General features: G+C 41.4%; 1 protein-coding gene across 2 annotated transcripts; it reads right to left on the bottom strand.

The window, feature by feature from the left end:
- Positions 1-4,053: 4,053 nt before the first annotated feature.
- Positions 4,054-22,707, bottom strand: OVCH2 (ovochymase 2). 2 transcript variants are annotated; one of them, XM_064714510.1, is made up of 8 exons: positions 22,501-22,707; positions 9,616-9,686; positions 8,655-8,678; positions 7,807-7,897; positions 7,592-7,707; positions 7,015-7,155; positions 5,338-5,864; positions 4,054-4,089 (listed from the first exon to the last, which is right to left on the bottom strand). In XM_064714510.1, the coding sequence occupies exons 1-7, from the start codon at positions 22,521-22,523 to the stop codon at positions 5,851-5,853; spliced, it is 480 nt and encodes a 159-aa protein (XP_064570580.1). In that variant the 5' UTR covers positions 22,524-22,707; the 3' UTR covers positions 4,054-4,089; positions 5,338-5,850. The 2 variants fall into 2 exon arrangements, with proteins under 2 accessions (XP_064570580.1, XP_064570579.1); XM_064714509.1 differs by lacking the exons at positions 4,054-4,089; positions 5,338-5,864 and adding an exon at positions 6,257-6,458.
- Positions 22,708-23,825: the final 1,118 nt, after the last annotated feature.

Genomic DNA, 23,825 nt, shown 5'->3' on the forward strand with positions numbered 1-23,825 from the left:
AAGTTAGTGCCATAACAATCAAATCAAAAGCAGACATTTTAAGATAGAATTTAAGATAAGAATTTTCATAAGAGGTACCAATTTATCGCTGGATTCAATATCATCACAGCTGACATCACCTGTAGTTCTTCCCACACAATTTTTGCTGTTCTGAACACATCTACTTGAAATCCTTGTCTTAAATTAATAAACAGATGAAAGTCACTGTGTTCCTGTCAAGCAAAACAGAATAGCAGCCAAGAGATAATCCACATCTGCTCCCAGCATAAACTGATACAGTCAGCTAATGGCAACTTCACCACAACCAAACATTTACAGGCTTCTATGATAAAAATTTACAAAGGATATTTTCCTTCTATTTCTCTCTAAAGATCTTTTCAGAGGGCTTAGCAAAGATAGAGCACACATACTCTATCAATAATGTAACACAGCTGTTAATCTGAGTCACTGAATCTCAATTTGCCCATAATCCTTCCACTGTTAAGTATTTTCATAGCTTCACAAAAAACCTCATGCTCAAGATTTTGTGGGCTTTTGCCTCAAACTTTACAGTGAAGAGAAGAAAGTGGTGAAATATGTTTACCTTATTCATTGGAGAATAAAATCAGTGAGATTATTGTTTTCCCAGCTACAGAATAAAACTGAAAGTTTATAAAAGCTAAAGAACTAAAGTTCAAAACTAATAAAATTTAAAAAGGGACGTTTGCTGTCATCAAATGCTTGTATGGGAAAAACTCTCTAAATATTTTTGCCATTAATATCAACAAAAACCAAGTGAGATATTTTTCCTTCTAGTTATTATCGGGACCATTGAGTCAAAGAAGGATTATTCTTTTACTACCTGTTGTACTATCCTACTAATCTAGTTTTAAACACTACAGCTGAGAGCAGAAGGGTCTGCAAAGCTAATTGGAGCCTGTCACCACAGATTTCTGCATAAGCAGCCTTTTGGACATTAATTAAACTGCTAGTTACAAGTTAATGCATAGATTAATTAGGATAGCTATCAGCTCTTGCATGCTCCCTTGGCCTGCAACACCTGTCTTTTCAAACACTTTTGTTTAAACACCAAACAATTTGTAAAACCAGAAACTGTCTTAAAAACATGCTGCAGTATTTTTAGAGTCTCCAGCACTTACATTCAAGAACATGCTTGGCTCATGTGGCTTATTTTCCCTCTTTTCCCTTCTAAAATGGATTAACAGAGTGTCAGAAGGCTGCAGATAACTCGTGACTGCTCCAACACACACGTGGAAAGCCAGAGTCTCAGTCCAGGTAAATCAGCAGTAAATTCCCCAGAGTAAGTATCAGCTACTCTGGAATCTGTTCATCAGTCCAAGAAACCTGCATGCTCCCACCAAATTTTGTTTTCAATTATATTTGTGCTTTGGGAATGTTTTACAATGGGATCCATCAGAGCTGTTCTTTTTACAGTCACACAATGAAAATGGGGAGCTCTGAAAAAAACAGAATAAAGCAGGGTAAACCCTGCAAAGACCATCAATGAAGACAGGCTATAAACTTGTCAAAGTGGACTCAGCTGCCACCAGTGTCAGTTCCTGCTCCTCTTCTTCCTCCCAACCCTGAGAAATGAAGGTGCAAAGCCACAGCAGGGAAAACATTCATCCACACATGAAATGCAGTAGAGAGTGGGATAATAATAATAATACAACTGGAAGAAATAAGATTTTCAGAAGTTACTGCTGATTTAAGTTTGTTTCTTTTTTGGGCATTCAGCTGGGGATATTTTAAACAACCAAGATCTCAGGGAGTGCTGGACACCCAAATATAAAAATGACACCCTGGAAAAGACCTCAAATTAATAATCTAACAAGAGCTAAAGTATTCATTTAATGGTTGTTTTTGTTGTTTTTTTTTCATACATACCACTACTATTAGTATTCTTCTTGACCCAGTCAAAAAAAAAAAACCCTAATATTGGTGAATTCTCCTGGGTAGCTCTTCCTTCCACATGCCAAGCCCCAGCCAGTGATTCCATGGAGAGTGTAAAACCCTGAGCTGTCTCCTGAAGGACAAACTAATGGGCCTCCACAATCACCCTGTGAAAAACGCCAATCACTTGTTTTTAAATTTTTTAAAGTTTAATAAAAATAATAAAATGGTTACGAAAATAGCAATATAATTGGAGTAATAATAATTTGGACAATTTGGATTAGGACAATATGAGACAATAAAACAAAGAGTTACAGACAGTCCAGGTACCTTTTTCTGGGCAAAATAAGCCCAGAAAAGGGACCCACGTTAACAGAGAATTAACCCTTAAAAGCAACAGCCTGTTGCATATTCATACACCTCATCCATGATGCATAAATTCCATTCAAACACAGGATTCTGTCTGGGCAGTGTCAGCTTCTTCCTCTGAATCCTCACAGCATCTTCAGAGCTGAGCAAAGCAGGAAGAAGTTCATTTCTTCTGATAACAGAGCAATAAATTCTTTTTTCTGAAAGATTCAGGTTTCCTGTGGCTGCTATCTCAGTGCGAGTCCTCTCTTTGAAAAATGTATCTTGCACAGCATAGTTTCTATTTTAACATTTTGTTATAACCTAAAACTATATTTAACACACTACTTAAGATAATCAATACAGCATAACTAACATAACATATATAATATTCATTTAAATATTTACGAAAAGCCAATCATAAAATACACATTTTTCACAACCCTGCACAAGGACAAAGGAACCTTGTCCCGAGCCAACATCACTCCTGATGTTTTTAAAATCTCAGTCCAGCAAGGAGAGGTCCCAGGTTCCCTTTCTGGAACTCACCTGGCCCAAGGGCAACTCCTTGCCTTCCTGCAGAGAGAATCCTGCACAGATCATGCCCAGGGTCACTTTCCTGGGAAGGTTTATGTAATATGTCAGGCCCCAGGATGGGGACTTCCAGCTGCTGCATTTTTTCCCCTTTTCTCTGTCTTGAGTTAAAAGCCATCATCCAGTAGAGGCATGAATGAGTGGTTCCAGAAGAAAGCTTTACCCCTCTCCTTTTCAAATGGTCTCAATCTAAATTACCTGATTTCTCTCCTCCCACCCATATATCTGTTTTGCAATAGATACAGCTGTGCTGTCCATTAGCCTGTACAAATGTGTTCTTTGGTTGCTGACATAGTTACAAAAGAAAACAAAAAATCCTGGAAGCAAAAAATATCAATAATATTAACTTTTAGACAAAGTACCTTGAAAATTGTATCCAGAGTGGGAAACATACGTAAAATGAAATCTAACGTTCTACAGCAGATAGAGAAGGAATTCATGTTTCTTGAGAGAAACACAAGAAAATAAGAATCACATCCTCATATGTGTGTGTTTATAAATACACACCTTTATATTACAAAGTAGTTTAAAATAATGCAGTATTAAAGACCAGCTCTAAATTTCCCCTGCAGTATATGAGAAGTAATTGCCTTGAGCTACAGGTTGAAAAATAAAGAAATTCAGTACTTTTTTTAATGAACTGAAAGCAGGATTAACATGCCATATCACTCCAACATCTATTGTTCAAGCAGAAAAATATTTCTAGTGTAAGTGGGTTTCACTTTTTTCCCCTTATGGTTTTCTTCATTACAGATTTCTTTCTCCCTCCTTTTTCACCCTGTTGGTTTTTCCTGGAAAGTTTTTTTTGTTGTTGTTGTTGTCTAGATCGGGATATGTGTAGCCATTTATTTCTGTTGAACAAATCTAAAACTTGAATGGACAGCCTGGCAACTGAGTATTTCCCTCCAAAGCCCATATTTCTGCTAGAGGATCTTCATAAAACTGAGCTAGAGAGTGAAAACTTTTTAACATGCCTGTTCTCCAAAAACTAACATACAGACAAAAGGACTGCTGTTCCAGCAGAGAATGTGGTATTTAAAACACAGCCACAACATGCCCAAGCAGCAAAGGCTGCATACCTGCTTCAGGTGCACCCCACCCTGTGACCACACACATCCTCGAGGGCTCCAGCACCTCCTCCCTGGATGGGGGTGAATTCCAATTCACACAGAATTGTGTGAATTCCAAGAGCTCAGCCAGGGCAGTGTCAGAGTTAAAGTTTGGGTGTATAAAATTCTGCTTGATTGACGTTTTCTAGGAAAGCAAAGACATTGACATTTTCTGAGAGACTTGGGAGTGTGAGGCTTTAAGTAGCTTTGGTTTTATAAATTTCCAAGATGCCTTAAGAAGGGAACGCATTTAAAAGCAGCTCCAGAAACCACCAGCTTTCTGATATTAACAAGTCAAGATTTTGCATCTGTGACATGGAACATGCAGAAAACTCTATCCAGCAAGGGTAGGAAGAGAGCCTTGCAAAAAACATTTATCCAGTGCGAGCCAAGTGGCAACTTGTGCCCCTCTCACTCACATCCTCTGGGATTCTGAGCTTTGGAGCCCAGTGAAGGCACAGATCTGTGCTGACAGGCACCCAAAAGCTGTTGTGTAAATGCAGATTAGGATCAGCGTTCAGGCTGCTGGATTGCTTCATCATGGGGAATTTGGGAATCTGCATTAAAAACTATTTTGAAAAAGCGCGCGGCTGTGACAGCCCATCCTTGGGCAAGGACTGCTCCCCCACAGATGTGCTCATCTGCAATTTGCACGCTGGGCTGCAAATTGTAAAGTGTGCAAAGGCCACGAGGAGGGCACAGCTTCTTCACCTCCAGTTTTCCCACTGAAGAGGCACCTGCGCTGATTTGAAGGCATTCCACAAGCATCCCCTGAAACAGAAAGCGCTGATGTTCCAAGGAGTCTTTAGAGGTTAGGTTAACACTGGGAGAAGTAAAGAACATTCCAGTTAAGGGCAACCCCACAGCTTTTCAAGCTCCCTTTTTCACTAAATCTTCCAATTTCTCTCATTTAATAGGATCCAAATGTTTAGACCACCATGAGGAGATGATCCTAGCAAAAACAGAGCTTCACCAAGATGAAAGCTAGCATTTACCTTCAGAAGTTTTGGCCTCAAACCTACAATGAACAGGGACTCATCCAGTTTTCTATAGACTACTAGAGGGGGAAAGGGCAGCTCTAAAATGCTGATTGTTATTTTCAATTACTCTGTAGTCTTTGCAATTGTTTTCACCGAGGGAAGTAGGTGTAAACTGACATACAAGCTGAATTGTTATTGGATAGCTGTACATCACTTAGCAATCTGAAGGAAACAAGAAAAATTAGGTTCTGCTAAAGTCAAAGCATGTAAATGTCACTGTGCATATTTTTATTTCCTCAAAATATCTTACTAAAAAAGTCTGGACCAACTGCAACCATTAGGTATTTTGAGAATTTATAGTCCAAAAGGTACTCTCTATTCCCATGAAGAAAGCATAACTGAGGTTGTCTTACCTGTTATAACCTTTATTTCTTCTTTAGTAACATTCATGTTTTCAAAATCTTCGTCTTTAGTTGAATTCAAAATATTTGAATCTAGCAAATGAGGGTTGTCAGTGTGTCTTGAGTAATATTTGTATTATAGAATAACTTTTATTTCCTTATTTGTTTTTGTAGAAGAAGCAGATTTCTCTTGTAGGGTTGTGTGCTATTACAGCATTAAAGTGCTATTTAAAGTGTGCCACAAACACAACTCCCAGCTTTTAGCCAGATTCATTGTTTGTCTTCACCATTCATTAGGTCTTTGTTTAATACCTGAAGAGGTTCACAATCCTTTTTTTTTTTCACTGAAATAATTTGTTAGATGAGAATCTCCTGGAGCAAAATAATTCTGAATATCCAGTGCACTGAAGAGGCCTTTGTGCTGCCCCGAGGAGGCATTTTCCCAAGTTTTTATTTAGTTTTCTGTTCCCTGTTAGATGAATCCTGCAAAGGTCTCTGTCTCATCAGGGTGGAAGACAACCAGCATCACAGCAGAGGAGCTGAAAATGGGGAAGCAAAGGCTCACTAAATAATTAACAGGTGCTTTTTAACCCTTCTCTCTTTCAACAGTGGGTGCACAATTTTCTGTATATTCCAGACAGGAAGGTAAAAAGCAACCATGAGGAAGAGATAGGCAGGCTGAGGCTGAAGGGCTGACCTGTTCCTGGCAGCTCAGAAGTTTCCTCATCAGAACAAGGAGTCTCTGGCATCATTTCACAACAATCTGTTGCAGCACCCACAAACTTCCTTACAAACGAAACACCCCAGCTATCTGATTTTCCCTAATCTAAGCACCAGCTTCAAGCAAGTGCTGAGAACAGTTTTTTGGGATAGGATTTCCTCTCATTCACTATGAGCCAAGTGGGAAAAAAAATTAAAAATTACATGAATGATGCTCTGGAGTGATGAACAGATTCTGAAAAGATGCCTTGGGTGCTTTGTGTGTGATCGTTCCTATAGACCCAAATTACTGTGCTATGTATTTTCTTCACTGGAACCAATTCAGAACTGCATTTCACACAGAATTTAAACACTCAAAAATTGTTCACTTCAATGTGGCTTTGCCTATCTAAGTTGAGAAGAATTAGCAAGACCTGCAAGCATTTTTCAAGGTACTGAAACTAGTACTGTAATATTACCTCAGACTCTACAAGCAAATTTACCTTGGTCAATAGGGCTAGTGAAAGTCATAAAATAAATAGAACATCCCCAAAATAAAAAATCAAAAGTCAAACCAATTTCCTCTTCTTTTCCCACATCTTCATACAGAGTCATGGCATCATAGGTCAAATCTTCACTCTCTTCTACTTCAAAAGACTGGTATGTAAGCTTTAAATTTAAAATTGAAAGAGTGAACCTTGTTTTGAAAGTCATATGGAAAAAATCCCAAGATCTGCAGGGTCTTTAGGATTGTGAGTGATTCCTGCAAGGTTTGGTTTCTGTGACATTCAGACCTCTCACAGGTGATACATAAATATTAAGTTTTCTAGAAGAATCTGTCATGATGAAATTTAACCCAGGAAATCCTATTTTACCTTAACCTAAAGGACAAACCTATCTGGGATGGATAGTGATTTCTCTTTCCTGCATCCAACAGCATCATTCATGCTCATGTTGCTTGATCTTGCACATTACTTGGTTTAAACTTACCAGGAAGAATATCTGGTGTAAGAGCTTTGTAGGTAATGGAAAATCTAGTTCCATAATCCTCATCATTAGGAACAAATTTCAGCCTTATGCTATTGGAGCCAATCAAAAGAGGTAATGCAAGATCTCCTCCACAGAATTTCCCTGAAACATAACATTAGAGAATAATCACTGTTCAAAGCCTTCAGTTACTTGAGAAAACTTGCATGTACCATTTTTAATACTTAGCTATCAAATTTTAGGATTAAAGGGAAATTTCCTATTCATCCTTCTACTTTCCTTATTAATCCATTAGCCCAGATAGATTCACGCTATTAAAAATTGAAAATCATTGACACCAGAAATGTGATGCAGTTCCCTACCAGGCATTTTCCAACCATTTCACCTCCCACCTCTTTTTCTTTTATTTCTTTTATTTATCCTGTGTCTCAATGTATCGATCAAGCAAGTGAAACAATCAGCCACCACCTCACTGGGTGCCCTTGCTGTTGGAATAAGGAGTGCTCTGACAGGTTATAGAGCTCAAAAATCTTTTCCAGCCTGAATGATTGTTTCAAAGAACGAGGGGACAAAAACTCACCCACAAGTCTGTCATCCTTTGAGCAGACTGATAAAGAATCATAGTCACAGAAAAAGGGGAAGAAACAAAGCCATGTGTAATTCCCTTCTGGCACAAATAGAGTCCATACACACAATCTGGAAGAAGAAATCAGTTCCCATTCATAAAAATGCAATCAAAACCTACACTTGCATGGGGAATATTCTCTGGGGGAAGACACTGTTTGCTCTGCTTACTGATGGTTTTGATAGAACTGTTCAGGCCTTCCAGGAAAATGTAATTCCCCTTCACTACTGCAGAGTTTTCCATCCTGAGCACTACAAAACGCTGTGAGTTAAATCGTAATGGAAGGAATTAGGTTTGACACATATGCAATCAGCTGTTCCACAAAAATCTCAAACATCTGGAGGATATTGTGAGACAGGGTTGCTGAGTTGCACTTTGTTTCTGCAGGCAGACTGATGCTGTGTTTTCTCTTTTCTTTTATTTGGAATTCTGGTAAATCAGCTTTAAACCCCATCCTCTGGGAGCAAGAATGAAGCCCTGCCAATGGACTCTCATTTTTTTGTAAATGGCAGTGCTTATTTCTTACCTTAAAGAAACTCTTGGCTACATGAAGATTTCAGCAGAAATAATTTTCAGTGAGGAAAAATGGATACCCCAGAGCATAACAAAAGTGTTCATGGCAGCCCATGTGAAATAATGCCCTTGGTTATGTTACAGCAGGAGACTTTTGCAACAGTTCAATGTGCTGCTAAAAATTACTTTAATAAAGGAAGCAGAAGCTTTCCTCTTTGGTCAAGTGTCAGCAGAAACCACAAAAATCATCTCCTCTTGCCCTTCCTTCTCCTGGCAAGGTAACCCAGTGAGAGCAGCATTTATCAACAACTCTGTAAACACAAACAAATTTAAGGAGGCAAGTACTTATTAGATTATTGCACCTGCAGCATCCTGGGAAGACCAACAAAAGCTGGCAAAAGTGTTTTCGAAAAGGTTTCCTCCTTTATAAATTCCAGCTATTTTGGGGAAGGCTTTTTATGCTTTAACGCAAATAAAATATATTGGGGGAAAGTAATGTACTCACCTGAGGGGCTTTTCACTTTCAGATCTAATGAAGGAGGGATAGGGAAGGGGGAGGAAAAAGAAGAATAAATTACTGCAGTTTCATGTTCACAATTTACTTCTGTCCATGTGAAATGGCACTGAGTCAACTCCCAGTGCTTTCTGGGGACACAGTGCCTACAATAAACTAGGGCTTAGAATCAAAACAAATTTGCAAGTTCAGGGAATGCTGACATTGAAATAAGCATTTCTGGAGTAGCCACCACCAGAAGGAACCATGCTTTGACAGGCCACCACTCAGTCTGAGCAGCACTTTTTCAGAAGCTAAACCCTTTTCATTTTTCTCTGACATTATGGGGGTTCCTTCTTTGAATCATCAATTGAAGATGGCTTCTAATAGGAAATTTTATTTTTCTCCTCCCATTTTCTTCTCTTCCCGTTGACTAAACCTCTTAAATAACCTTCCCTCAGTTTTTCAACTCTCTGTTTAAGTGTTGACACAGTCTTCAAATCCCTTTAAGGAAATTAGCCCAAACTAGAAGAAAATGTCAATTCAGTTTCTCATAACTCTCAGTAAAGCTCACCCCTGCCATTTATATCTCCAGCTCCATGACTTTGGCAGTGGTGCCTGATGGTCACACACTGCTCCTCACTACAGAGGGAATTCATGGCCTTTTGGGAAAAGCAAACAAAAGCACTTCTGAGCATGACTTGTCCCCATGTTGTTGTCAGATGAGTGATCCAACATGTTTTAGTTGAGAAAAATGGCGAGTGACTTCAAAGAAGTGCATATGAATCTGTGATACTTTCAACTGGTGAATTTCCACTTAAAAAAAAAAAGAAAAATTCCAATAAACATGCTAACTGGCTAGCTGCATAAAAGGATCATTCTTTAAAAAAAAAAAAAAAAAAAAGAAAAAGAAAAGGTCCAAGTAAGAGGTAAAGTGCATTTACAATGCTCTCAATTTGGTTTTGACAACTACCTGTCAGTAACACTCCAAGGGACTCTGAAATGCTGCAGTGCTTTGACAGGAAATCATGTAAGTGCTGTATCCTGAGAAAAGATAAAATTAAATAAAATGCTCCAAGACAGAGGATTTGCCACAAGCATTACTGCAGGGACTTCGTTACCAGCACAGCAGCATGCTGAGGTCTGGGAATATTCCCAGGGATCCTCTGTTGTAATGTTTGTTCTTCTCACCCCCTCTCCAGCTGCAGGCACATCCCATCCCCAGGAGATGACACCAGCAAGGCTCCGGCCCCCAGGCTTGCCTTGACAAAAAGGGGTCTACCAGCAAAATCCCAGGAGCCAGCCCTTGTATGGCTGAGGAAGCCTTAAAGAGCTTGTTGGGGTGTCTTTTGTGCCTTACTGAGAACCTGCAACAGAGGGGACAATGGGTTTTAAAAGAGCTGTAAAGACACACATTTTTGGGGTGTTTAGTCAGGATTGTCAAGAAGGGGAGAGAGATTAATTTCCTCATGGGTTCATCTCTGATGTGCTTGAGCATGTAAAAAAGGAGTGAGGAACAATCACTTAATCTTTATCCCACTTTTTTTCCTTCCTGTAATCCAATTCTTTCCAACATTAATTAATTTATCAAGTGTTCTTAAGTTAGAAAGCCCTAAGCATTATTGCAGTGGGGTACATTGCAAAATTGCTCTCAGGAACCTGTCCTACAACCCATACAATAATTAAAAAGGAATCATGTCATTAAGTGCGTTGCCCCATAGGGGACTTTTGAAAGAATTCCCACATCCAAACCTCCCAGTTTAGAGTGAATTTGTTTACTTTGTTTACAGTGCCAGCTGTGGCTCTGCTGCAGCAGGGATCCTGCACAAGGGGGGAGTTTTCCTCTGCAGCTCCAGGGCTGCTGCAGATGGGCCTGGGCTCCCTCTGGCCATGCAGGGCAGCAGAAAGCTGCTCCTCTGGCAATGCAGGGGGCAAAGGCTGCTGGGGTGTCCCAAAGCTCAGATTGGATCCAGGTAGGAATGCTTGGCTCCTCCCCTGGGCGGAGCATCTCCCCATGGGATGCTGGGATTGGATCAGCCCTGCAGGGACACTCAGTGGCCATTAACCAAAGATAATTAATAATGAATGGCCCATGGACAGCAGAGATCTCCTGCAGGGAGGATTGGCTGTGGGAGAGATAAAGAAAAAACTGCCCAATGAACAGGAGAGAACTGCCCCAGCTCTGACAGATGGAAACAGAACACACACCTCCATTTCCAGCCCAACACACCAAATTTAATAGAGCATGGTTCTTCCACACATCGTCACTGAAGTCTTTGCTGTAAAATACTGAAACCTCTCTGCAACTTTTTTTTTTGAGGCAAAATGAAATTACCATGGCATGCTTTGCTTGCAACTTACCCAGGCAGATCTACACATGGAAATAGAGCTCACATGGAGTGAATATCAGGTGCTATTTGCCCCAACAATTTCTACAGCTTTTTGAGGAGGCAAAACTTTATACTGCCTGCAAACTTTATACTTAGCCAATATTACAGACCTGAGAAACACACCACAAGTTTATAATGTTGTTGGCAGCATGCTCAGTGTTTTATTTTTTGGCCAAAGGCTTCCCAATAACTATCCCCCCAATCCACTATCAGTGACCAGCTTAACAATCATTTATGTGTTTATGCAATTCTAGTTTTTCATTCTTTCCCCTGCCAGTCAAAGGATAACAAACCCCTGCTTTTATTCTGAATATGCAGTTTTATAAGAATTGAATATAAACCCTGTCGTAGAAACTTTGAATTGCAGTTGGTTTGGGTTTTTTTCTGGCACAGATGCAGAAATTATTGAGTGCAGTTTTCCTACTAGTCCTGAGGTAATCTCCATTTCTGCCACTTCTGAAACCCGTGTGACCAACATGATTCCAGCACTAATCAAAAACTTTTTTAAAGCTGCATTTCTTCTGGGATTCATTTGTATTTTACAGGGACAAAACAAACCCTCCAGACCCCTAAACCAGTTCCATGTACAGCAGAGCTCTGAGCTCACCCACCACAACAGGAGGGCATAAAAACAAGAATAAACAATCCCTGTGGTTATGAGTGATGATACACGAGCCACTGATGTGGAATAGAAGATGGAGAAACAATGGGCAGATGGAGAAACAATCCAAATTGTATACTTTCTCACAAAACTCCTAAGTTTACAGTTTGGTCACAAGAAACAAACACAGTGCTCATTGGAATAGGCACTTGCAGGTTTCTCTATTTATCCTTTCTTTCTTGGTTTCTTTGTCAACGACCTTGGTAGGAAATTCTTTTGGAGTAAACATGGATCCTCTTATCAAACTTCTCTCTGGCTCACAGCAGTCACTGTAAAACCTCCTCCACAATTCCCCTTTTTTTTGTATTTTAGCCACAAACACAACTGCAAAGGACTTTGCAGGGCCCTTGCCAAAATCCAAGCAGACAGGGGAGACACAAAACGATGAAGACAACCAGCAGCAAAATCACCAACCCAGCTTCCAACAGACCACAGGCAAGGGTCAAATCCACCACAGCACCACTGATCTCCTTTGCTCAGAATCCCAGTGCAGAGCTGGCTCTGTGTCCCAAAGCTTTGCAGCGAGAAAAACAAAGCCATGGAATCACTAACTGTCCCAAACTGTTTTAGCAGGCAGAGCCTGTTCCTGCTGGCCCCAAAATAATGGCAGATTAATAAAACATTAATCAATGTTAGTCAGCCTGGGCTGTCCCTGCTTTTGCTGTGCACTGGGAGAATGAAATGCTCGTAAAACCAAAGTGTGCTCAGCGCTGTAGAAATCAGTAGGAAAAAAAACAAGATTTAAATGGGATTGGTTTTTTGGGGTTTGGGTTTTTTTTTTTGTTTTTGTGCTTTGGTTTTTTTAAATACAATGAGCTGTGCTTTCGAGGGTCACATCCTAACAGTTTGCAAGGTCACTGCAGGAAAACTGGAAAACCTCTAAGCTCAATAAAATTCATGGTGTCATATTCTAAACAAGACACAATGTCTTGAAATATGAGACTTGATAAATCTTATAATTCATGCACTAATCTTCTGAATACAATTGTTCTTAACTGAAAACAGATTCGTTTTAACATGGAATTAATGTATTTATGTTTGGATAGTTGAGCAGGAATTTTGATTTTCCAACAAACTTATTTTTCAGCAGTTTTAATCTATTATAATTCCAATTACTCCAAGTTTGCTGTAACAACAACAAAAAAAATCAAATCTAATTCTCAAGGTAAGCCCATTATTCCCTGCCTTTTCCCCAAAAGCTTATGAAAGATCCTGAATGGCACCAGCAAAACACTCACCTCAGTTTTATTATGCTTTAAAAGCCACCATCCACCCTCACATTGAGGGAGGACAGCTTGGCATTCACCTTTTTTAGTCAGAACCTTCATGTTACTTCAAAGACCAATAAATTGAAAAGCTGAGGGAATTAAGGATTCTCAGTTCTTAAAATCACAACATTAAATACCTCTGCAATTCCCAACCATGTTTTTTCTCTCTCCCTCTGTGCAAATAAAGTCACATATCGAAGCCAAACCATGCTACAGCTTCACTTGGGATTCGTGGGTTTGGGATTCATGTACTTTTTTTGGACCATCAGAGGTCACTGATAAATATACCTGACTTGCAAAAGACAAACTACAAGATTTCAGCTCAATATTCCCACGTGAATCCTAGTTAATCCTGGTCTTCTAGTTCAGGATTATAGCTAAGTTTGGGTGAAAACTGCAAAAAAAGACCTACAAACAAAAAGTTTGCATTGCTCGCTGTGCTATCAATTCATTTTCCAGAAAATATCACATCCACAATTTTTCAGTCACCCAACCAAGCCTTTTATGGGGAGCAGATTGTTTGTCTGAAAATTTAGAAAATAAGTATTTATAAAAAGGTCAGAGACAAAAGCCAAAAGCCAGTATAATTTTGAACCTATGCGATTCCATCTATTAATAAAAACAGTGCTGACAGGTGCCTGTTTCTCTACCAAAGGCAAACTGACAGCCAAAAACCACCAGGCAAATCCTTCCCAAGTGATCCAAATCATCTGATGAGGGTTCTGGCAGTGCTTGCTGATCCCTGATGGCTTTAAACCACCCCAAAATTAGGCTGCTACCAAGAGGGCATTCTGCTCATTGCCCTCATGCCACACTCAGCCCTGGCCAGGCTCTGTGGAGACCTGGGCTGGTTTTATGGAGCTGGATTTGCTCTTGTAGCAGGATTGGTTTCTTGACCAAAGCTTTTTGCCAAAAATTGAATGCCAGTGACGATGCAAAGGAATGAATACATACCCTAGACAGAACCCAGCCTGTTCCTTTCCACGTGTCACTCACAATTTAAAGCATCAAAATCCATCATGAAATTCAGCTGGGCTGTTCTAGACACAGCCCTGTCCTCAGAGCAGATCCAGAATTTTCAGTTCTGTTCCAAGCTTGTGCTCCAAGCTCCTGCTCCTGGTGAATGAGTCTCAGCCAAGCATCCTGAAATGTTGAGGTACCACCTCTCACACTCCAGGCATGACGAAATCCCAGTTTTCCTCAGGGCTGAAGATCCCCAAAGGGCAGAGCAGCTTTGTGGGCTTTCAGCAGCACAGCAGGAGTTGAAAGTCACCCAGTAACTCTGGGGTTTGAAGAGGAAAAGTTGCTGTCAGCCCTGCAGAGCTTGGTGTGCTCTGTATCCTCCCAAGTGTTAGTGAGCCCCTCAGCTCAGGCTGCCCTGGATGCAGAGGGGAGGCTTTGAAAACTTCCTCCCTCACTGTTCCCATCTCAGCCACCCCAAACTGAAAAGGATGAGGGTTCTTGCCCTGAGTGGTGTTTTATTGCCTCCAATCAGCTCCAGCAAGCACGCAGAGGGAGCAGCAAAGCTGAAGGGTTGGATCTTGATAATGTTTTCACCTCACCCTCCTAAATTCTCCAGCTGGCCCATCAGGGCACAGAACAAAGTGCACAACAGCAAGAATGCCCAAAGGAGCGCTTGCGGCAAGAAGAACCCACAGAAACCCCCCCAGAACATTTGTTCTTTAATTCAGGATTTTGGATATGCATCAAGATCTGTTTGAGTCTCCTGGGCAATGAAAAAGGAGCACAATTTTAACACAAAATGCATTTTTTCATCCTGCAATGCTCAATAGTTGATGTACCAGCCAAAAGTCTCTGGTGACCAGGAATTGAAAGAAACAGCAGCTGCTGGCCTTTTCCCACTTTTCACTGCAGCTGCATTTTTCCATTTTCCAGTAAATGAGAATTACAGATACAGGCTCAGTTACTTACACCTGTGATGAGCAATTTTCCTTTTTGCAGCTAAGTCTCCTCCCAGACAGAATTTTTACCTTTCCAAGCAAACAAGACCAAAACCAAACAAGGCCAACAAAAGCAGAAACACTGCAGGCTATGGAGAGCACAATGCATTGATATCAGCCAAAGCTTCCCTTGGGTGGAGCCCAGCCTTACACTGGTTAATTAGGAAAGGACAAATGAAGGAAGAGAGAGGGAACAAGATTGTGCTTAGCTTAAGTATTTGCCCTGAATATCTCAAAATGCTTTGTAAGGACAGATCAATACTAATTGATATGTCCTTATTTCTGCTAATATTTGGCATATGGATTAAACAAATCAGCAGAAGTCAGAAGCAGGTTGGTCACTTAACTCCCAGCTTAGTTCCCTTGGGAATGTTTTGTGAAATGCAAAAGTCTTAATAGCACAGTGGCAGCTGCTCAAGGTAAACAGAAACCAAAAATAAAAAATCCAGTGCATCACCTGATTTTTGGAGAGCACAGTGGATACATTTCAATACTTTTAACATGGGTAAAGATTTACAGTATTACAGAATGTGCTCAAAATACAGAAAACGCCATCTCAGGCAGGCAGCAGTGAGATGAATCCTTGCAGATTTTTTCAGAAACATACTAAAATAAAATAAAATATATAAAATAAAAATAGACTAAAAATAAAAAATAAAATAAAAATAAAATAAAAAATAAAATAAAAAATAAAATAAAAAATAAAATAAAAAATAAAATAAAAAATAAAATAAAAAATAAAATAAAAAATAAAATAAAAAATAAAATTAAAAAAATAAAAAAAAGAGTTTTACATCAGCCTGGCTATACTGTCAGTCGTGTCTGCATTTCACATCACATCAAGACCAGGAGGTGAAAGGAGAGAACTGCAGGTGGCTCCAGGTATCCCTGCCCAGCCTGGTTCACATCTCCCTGCCTTGCTGGGAGATAGAGCTGAGCCCAAAGAGTAGGAAGAGATGGATGACCTGTCAAACAAGCTTTAAAGTCCATGAGAAGGAAGTCCAGGAGTAATCCATGTATTTGCTCCTGATCAGCCAAGTGAGAGCAGCTTCCCCTTTTACAGGAGTCTGTTTTGCTCTATTCCAGGCTGGGTCTCCATGGCTAAACCACTCATTTTCAATCACACAATCAAATGCAACCAAGAGCAGGTTCACAGCCCTCAAACCAGAAAGGAGGAAAGAACAAAGTCAAGAAGTATCATGCTCATAAAGTTATTTATGTTGTGCCAAAACTGTGGAAAGGTGGATTTAAAACTCTTCAAATTTGGGGTATTTTCAAGCTGAAAACTAGGGAGTGTGTTGGGATTGTAAAAGACTTCCAGGTACACAGTTCCCAGTTTTAAACATGGAGATGGAGACACAGAACAAGAGAGACGGAGGGGGGAACTGCAAAAAAGTTAAAATCAGAACTTTGTCTCCTGCTCCTGATGCTCCCAGAGCAATGTGAGACTGTGGGGAGCACAAGGAGCAAGCCATTCCAGAGAGATGGGGAAAGCCGGGCCAGACAGGATAAATGAACAAGGATGGGATATTTCCTCATTTCCAATTAAAATGCAGGCAGCAGCAGGATCTCCTGCGCTGACATTTGTCCTGCTGGTGGGATACACCCTCAGTAACCAGCGCTGGGAAAGGCAGCAGCCCTGTTCTGTCCCAGCTCTGCCATCAGATGGCAGAACAGCACCAGCTCTGCCACCGATGCGTGGATTAACTTCCCATGGTCTGCTTCAGTAACAGCCAGCTGTAAAAATCAACATAAAAATTGATCGTTTCCCATAAAAATAAATATTTTCGATAAAAATGTATTGTTTCCCTTGGCACTGCAAGGCAAAACCCATTCAAACACAGTGAGATGTTTAAAGCCTGGTCAGAAGGTTTCGTTCACCCTCCTTTCAGGGCTCTGTAGAAATTCATTTCAGCCTGGTTTTTGTGCTTGCAGAGAAAGCTTAAGGAAAGCTGAGGCACCTGCAAAATTCTCTGACCATAATGAGGAGCCACATGAGGCACATCAGTGATACACAGCCAGCACACATCTGGCTGCAGGGGTTTTGTTTTTGCCTGGTTTTGCCCATTTTGTGGCCATTCTCAATGAGGTGAGGGCGCAAGGGGCAGGAATTTCAAACCCTTTCTGTCCCACAGCAAACCTGAGCAGGATTCACCCTTGTGGATGCACTGACACAAAGTCATCTGGGTTTCAGCTGACTTAGAATTCTCCAGCTGGACCCATATTCCTATTTTTCCACTTTCATCACCAGACTCCTGATCACAAGCAGATTCTGCCACAGGAGACTTATGGCTGAGGTATTGCCAGCAATGAAACTCTGTTTTTTTTTCCTTTAGAGAACAGACTTTGTGCTACAGTAAATGCCACAGCAGGACGAGCAAGGGGAAGTAGAAAATGTTGGTCTTGAAGCCAAGGGGATTCCCTGTCTCTGCAACCGTCGGTGTAGCTGTAAATAATGAGGAGGAAATGAGAACTCTGCCTTAAAAATATTCAGTACTTTGAATATGCAAGCATGACTGAAAAAAGAATTGGGAAGGGAAGAGGCAAAAAACAATAGCAAAAATGCTGAATAGTGGAGCTACAAAAAAAAACCTGAAACACCCTTGTATTGTTTGTAAGAAATGTGATCATGCAAGCTGTGAAGCAGAGTCGTGGATGTGCAGCCATCCCAGCACACGCCTGCCTTGGAAGGGATGAATTTCAGCTGTCTCAGCAATATTTGGCAAAGCTGGGAGAGCTTAAGGGTGCAGGTTCCTCCTGTCAGGCCTGCAGGGACAGGGCAGGGCCAGGCCCCAGCTGCACGTTGCAACAAAACCACCGCAGAAGAGACTTAAAAGCTTAAAGAAGATGGAGCCAAAGGAGTTCCAGGGTGAAACTGCAGTGGGTGGAAAAGTGAACTGTGCCACTGCCTGAGTCTCTTGAGCAATCCAGCCAAGGGCTGCAGGCCTCTGAGGAACATCACGGCACCACAGAAACCACACCATGCTCAGAGACAGGAAGGCCTTGGCCTCTCACCAGCAGATGTGAGGCGTTCACACCATCAGCAGCAGCTGAAACCATCAGATTCTTTGCAATGGATTCCTCCTAAGGCAGGCAGGTGAGCTCCAATGCCAGCCCTCTCTCTTGGGGACACTCATTCCTGCCAGAGTGGCACGGGGAGATTTGGCCACCACGTTCATTCCTGCCCCAAAAACACCAAGGTGAACTCAACCAAGGCAGGCACAGTGTTCAGGTAAACTGGACAAGCTTTGCTCTCAGTTTGGTGTGAACAGGAGGCAGAATTGCACCACTACAAATTCTGTGCAAGCTCAAGACTTCGTGGCCATGGGGGTGGTGAACAGCCCTGTGCTGATGGTGCAAGAGCTCTGGCCAGTTCTGAAAAAAATCAAAAAGCCCAAAAAGGCCAGCCACACAACAAAGTAGACAGCAAATACTAACTCCCTGCAGAAAAAAACAGCTGAAACACACTGAACAGCAGCGTTTCTTTCACAACTTTGTGCACAATGCAACCCTTTTTATGCAGGAAAGTGCCATGTCAAGCCCTCAGAGCTGCAGCTCACAAATACTGCAGAATTTTGTGTCACTCTGTGCTGGTTTATACTGAATTAGCACACACCACTTTCTGCCCTGTTCCTTACCCTAATGTAATATGTATGGGGTTCCATCACTAATTCATGGTTTAGGAACTCTCTGCTTTCTCTAGAGCAAGGGTCAGGGGTAAACTGTAGTTTTTGGTATCTTTTCATGCAAAAAAAAACAAAAAAAACAAAACCAAACAACCAAACCAAAACAAAAGCCTCAGCACAGAAAGCCTGAGTTGGTACATTTGTGTCTGGGCAGGTGGATGAGTGGAAAGGGGGTAGGAGAGAAAAACAGTACAGCAAACTTCAGTGAGGCACATCCTTACCTCCAGAGTAATCTACCACAAAAAAAAAAAAAAAAAAGAAAAAAAAAAGAAAAAAAATACATAAACAAAATTCAAATTTTCACACTCCAGTATTTCTACCTGCAATGCTAGATGTTCTCTGTGGGCTTAGCAGGGTCTTTGGCAACAGGAGAGCCAAGCCAAACATTCCTGCAGCTTCAGGGCCCCTCTGAGCCTGCAGGAAAAGGATGCTGAGCTCAGAACTGCGAGGGGTTAATCTCCAATATTGCCATTGTGACAGCAGGAGAGAGGAGGCAGGGAAGGAGTGGTTACTGCCTAGGTGTGCTCGGGGTGAGTCACTTTTCAAACAGCAGAGTCAGTCACAGGCTGCAGGGCCCCAGAGCCCTCCCACAGGCCGGGATTCACCACTGAGCTCAGGAAGATTCTGGTCACAGCCTGATTTTCTGAGCCTTTGTCACTTGTGTGCTGTGTCCAGGCAAGGCTCTCCTGCCCAGACTGAGTTAAACATAAAATTGACACACACAGAGCAACTGTCTGGACTTAATGAAAGTGGGAAAACCTCAATAAAGAATCTGAGTTTTAATTTTAAGCTAATTTAACTTTAGCTTAAAACTTCTCAAACTTGAAATTTTATTTTTTTTCGTTATACTCATTCGTTCCTCGCTCTGAAATCCCCCGTACAAGATTCTGTTATTAAAGTGATACAATTAAATAAACAAAACTAGGATTTTGCATCACTTAGTGGTGCATGAGTGGCCACTGCAAAGGTTAGAATAGCAGAAAGGCTGAAATCATTAAAAAAAAGAAAGACAAAAAAAAAAATCAGTTCAGAACCCCTGAGATGCCACTCTTCTGTTGCCTATTTTACAGATATTTTTGACCATCTGGACACTCAAAAACTTCAGTAAGTACAACTGCAGCTGAGGTGCTACAGAGGAGTTACACACGAGTTTGAGAAGTCCAGCTGAGGCTCAATGATCTTGACTTCTTGGCCAGGGCAATGAGACCACAGGAAGCTCCATTTTGCCATAATTTGATTGCTGTGGGCACTCAGACATTCCAGCAAGCTCTGCAGACTTCACTCGTGCAAAGTTCTCTCCTACAGAGAGCTTATGAGCAAAAAGTGCAGCTTTTGGAATTAAAGCCTAAATTAAATCATCTGCTGCTGTGTAGCTTTAATTGGCCAAACCTCAAATGGCAGCTGAGCTGGGTGGTTTGCCTGTTTAGACACCTTTTTTTCCTTTCAGGAAACTTCCCTTGAACCAGAACGCTCCTCATACCCAACAAAATGTGGAATGTAGCAGCTCACAAGGGTGAAAGAAAGGTTTGGATTGAGAGGGAGCTCAGGGATGATCCCACTCCACCAATTTGCTCAAATTTGACCAAATTTGCTCAAAATTGACTCAAGGCCATCCAGCCTGGCCTTGAGTCAGTGGCAGAAGATGGTTTTGCCATTCAAATTCCCCTTGGCACAACATGTGTTCCCACAGGAGATCCCCTTTACTGCTTCCCTCACGCTCCTAATAATAATAATAATAATAATAATAATAATAATAATAATAATAATAATAATAATAACAATAGTAATAATAATAATAATAACAATAGTAATAATAATAACAATAGTAATAATTCAGTTTCCAGGAGCAGGCACCACCAGCAGAGCCCCCTGCCCATCACTGCTCACCCAAAGCTCTGCCCACTGTGGGGACACCTCCTCTTTTGGCTCACCCTCCCCGTGCCAATGAGTTGTCACTCCATAAAAAACCACACCACAGCAACAGCATCTGCAATATTCCTGTGAACAGGGTACCAGCACATTCCCTCGACCGCTGCTTAGCGCTGCATTCCAGCTGGCTTTAAAAATTAACTCTAGAGCAGAGCTGTGGGAAAAGGGAGACTAAAAGGCGTTTTTATCCCCTCCAATGTGTGCAGTTACAAGGTCCCAGGCTGTTTTCATTAACTGGCAGGAGGAGAGTGCCTGTCGTGCAATGCAACTGAAGCTGCTCCTGTACTTTCACCTCTCCATTTCTTGCTGCCTGCTCAAGCATGTGCAAAAAGCGCTTTTAAGCTCTGACACTGCCTCTCTCAGCAAAATCATTTTCCAATTTTCCAAGCTTTCAACCCCAACAGGAAAGAAACTACAGCCCACATCTCTTACTGCAGCCACAAAAAAGGCTCTTATGGCGTAATTTTTAATTTTTCACTCTTTGCTAATCCTTTCTATTCACAACTCAATTGCCCTGGAGCAGAACTTATTGACAACTTGTGCTCTCTGTTAGTAACTAAACCAGCCCAGGGCTGTAAGGCTCCAAAGTGCATTCAGTCCTCCTGGTAAGGGTGAAATGGAGCTCCAGCTCCTTGGAGCAGTGCAAATCCTCTTGTTCACCTTGCACTGCTTGTGCTTTAAAGATGAAATTTAAAAATTTAAGCTTTTGCTACAAAGATGGACATTGGAAACACTCATGCATTTGTGTATGCGTGTATATGTATATATATACACACACACATATATATATAGGTGTGTGTGTACTCATATATGCTTGTAAAACTTACACCCAAAAAAGAGAAAATTATGTAATTTAGAGGGCATGGTTTTTATTTGGAAGTTGGCACTAGCATTTTAATCTGCTATTTAACAATGAGTTAGAAAATATTTAATTTTAATACAGGCTAAATATCACAATGTATCATGTAGTCTGCAAACTGTTAAACTTCAATGAGTGTGAAAATTATTGCCTGTATAGATTGTTTTCTCAAGTACTTTTAAAGCACAACACTGGTAGCAGGCAGCACTTACAAACAGTCCCCTGAGGCAAAACTCTGCTGAAGAAGTTAATTACCAGGTGAGACTGACCTGGGCTCTGCTTCTCAGCTCCCAACAAACAACTGTTCTTCAGTCCTTCTTCTCCAAGGAAAAAGAAGTGAAAGCACAGCAGTGTCAGAAAATCTGAGTCTGAGTGCATATCAAGGGTAATTGCATGTCACTTCCTCAAAATAGTGAATATCGCTTTTCTAGTAAGCTTAATAAATGCTCAAAGCTTAATAAACAGCTCCAAGTGTTAGTGCACTGAAATCCAAGCAGAGCCTAACAACCCACATCACGTGTATGCAAATTATTTTAGCCCAAAGACATCCCAGACAGTGGCCAGGAGTCTGTTGTTCAGAACCTGCAATACACTCAAATTTCACTCACAGCCTTTGTGCCTTTTATCTTCCCCCAGATTGTTCATTTTGGCAGAAGAGAATTCAACAGCCTGAGACATCACCCCACAGCAATTTTACATTTAACTAAAACCAATTCCTGCAGGAGCAAAGATCAGTGTTTGCAATAGTTCATTAAAGTGTTTACTTCCCAACCACAATCTCGAGGGCAGTTACAATTTCCACCCTAAAGAAAAGGACAGCAGTAAAAAGATTTTAAGAGCAGTGATTTTCCATCTACCTTCCTTTTTAACTTTCCTTTTCCACTCTTCTTCCAGCCAGATGCAAATACTCCCAACAAGCTCTGCAAGTTTCATTTAATGCATTTGTATAAAATCAGACACTTTTTTACCACTGTCCCATTCCTTTAAGCACAAGTGTTTCTGGCTATCATAAGGCACCAGGGCAGAAGGCTTTAGGCAAAGCCTCAAGCAGCAATTTCTGCAAAAAGGCTGAAATTTTTCCTCCCATCTTCCAGCATCTCCCACCTGCATTCTGTGTCCGTCTCCATCTCTGCCTGACTTCCTACGGGATCCTGTGAAACTGCTGCTGCTGCTGGAGGGAGCCAGCAGCACTTTCTGAGAAGATGCAGCAGCCACCAGCTCCCAAAAGGCCAGAATGGAACAGGAGACACGCTGGGCAGCAGGAACCCTCAGTTTCAGGTGGTGGCAGCCCTTCCTTCAGCATCACTTGAGGCACAGCTGAACTCCTCCTGGCTCTGCTCTAAAGCCCCAGGCAGTTACTGTGCAACACCTGTGCCTTTTGGCAGCACCACCTGCTAATAATTACCTGTCCTAAACTCTCCCACCCGGGCTTCTAAAAATAACAAAGTGATCTCAACGCAGGAGCCAGCCCGTGTGGCATAGGTGGGGAGAGGAATTAAGAGAAAGGTGACCTGCACAAAGATTTCATGCTTTCATCATCCCTCGGGATGCAAGTCATCATCTTCACTTGTCAGGTTTCAACAGCTTTATGACAGCAAATGCAAAAAACATTTCAGTGTGGTGGCAACAACCCCTCAGGATTATGAAGGGTGTTACTGGGAGTGTGCAGGTGTCACTGGCTTTCCACTTGGAAAGTGGAAAAACACTCCAGAGTTTTTCTGGCTCTGAAGTGCCTGAGGAGATGGCTCCTTCATGCAAGTTATCTTACCATGCCACCACACTCCCAGCTTAACCCCAAAAGAAGCCTGCCAGAAAAGGGTTCATTGCTAAACCTGCATGCCAAGCACCTGGAAAGCTCCCACAAGTGAGAGGAGCTTCTTTTTCCAAGTTGTTCATTCGGCTTTCATGACAGCAACACTGATCACTGCTGGCTCCCAGGATAACAACATTTAAACAAGACAGAAAGCAAAACCCCCAAGTTTTCACCAGGATGGCTAAAGTGGCAAGACTGCATGAGTTTGAAACGAAGTAAAACAAGAAGTGCCAAGAAGAACTGGCAGATGTTTTTGCACTTAGTTTACAAGCAAAGTTATTTGATAGGTGTTAGGACAACCTTTAAAGAGAAAATCACCAATTGCTTCCTTATTCTGTGTCTCTGAGTTTTCAGAGCATTTCTCTTTTTACCAAGCCATATTAAAAATATTTCAGCTCATTAATTCAGACAAAACCAGTATTTTCTACCAGCAGATTCACTCCTATCAGTACTTCCCCTGCAGTCATGGCAGACACTGATAAATCAAACAGGGAGACCACTTAACCCTTGCAAACATGGAACTGCTCTCTGTCTCTCTAACCAGAGGACTGCTACAAAAAAGCCTTCACAGAACAGAAGTCCCTGCAGTATCTTCAGTATGTCCCATGGAATTTCA

Source organism: Zonotrichia leucophrys, chromosome 5 (genome assembly GCF_028769735.1).
Source record: "Zonotrichia leucophrys gambelii isolate GWCS_2022_RI chromosome 5, RI_Zleu_2.0, whole genome shotgun sequence".
NCBI classification, from domain to species: Eukaryota; Metazoa; Chordata; class Aves; order Passeriformes; family Passerellidae; genus Zonotrichia; species Zonotrichia leucophrys.

Bases quoted from the DNA above. Each gene is read 5' to 3' on its own strand.
- OVCH2 (XM_064714509.1), bottom strand. From the start codon at position 22,523: ATGGAGACGGACACAGAATGCAG. The intron at 8,679-9,615 runs GTAGTTGTCAAA...CTCCTTCATTAG, and splicing joins CCTTGGAGTGTTACTGACAG to ATCTGAAAGTGAAAAGCCCC. The intron at 7,898-8,654 runs GTGAGTACATTA...TTTAACTCACAG, and splicing joins GAAAGTGAAAAGCCCCTCAG to CGTTTTGTAGTGCTCAGGAT.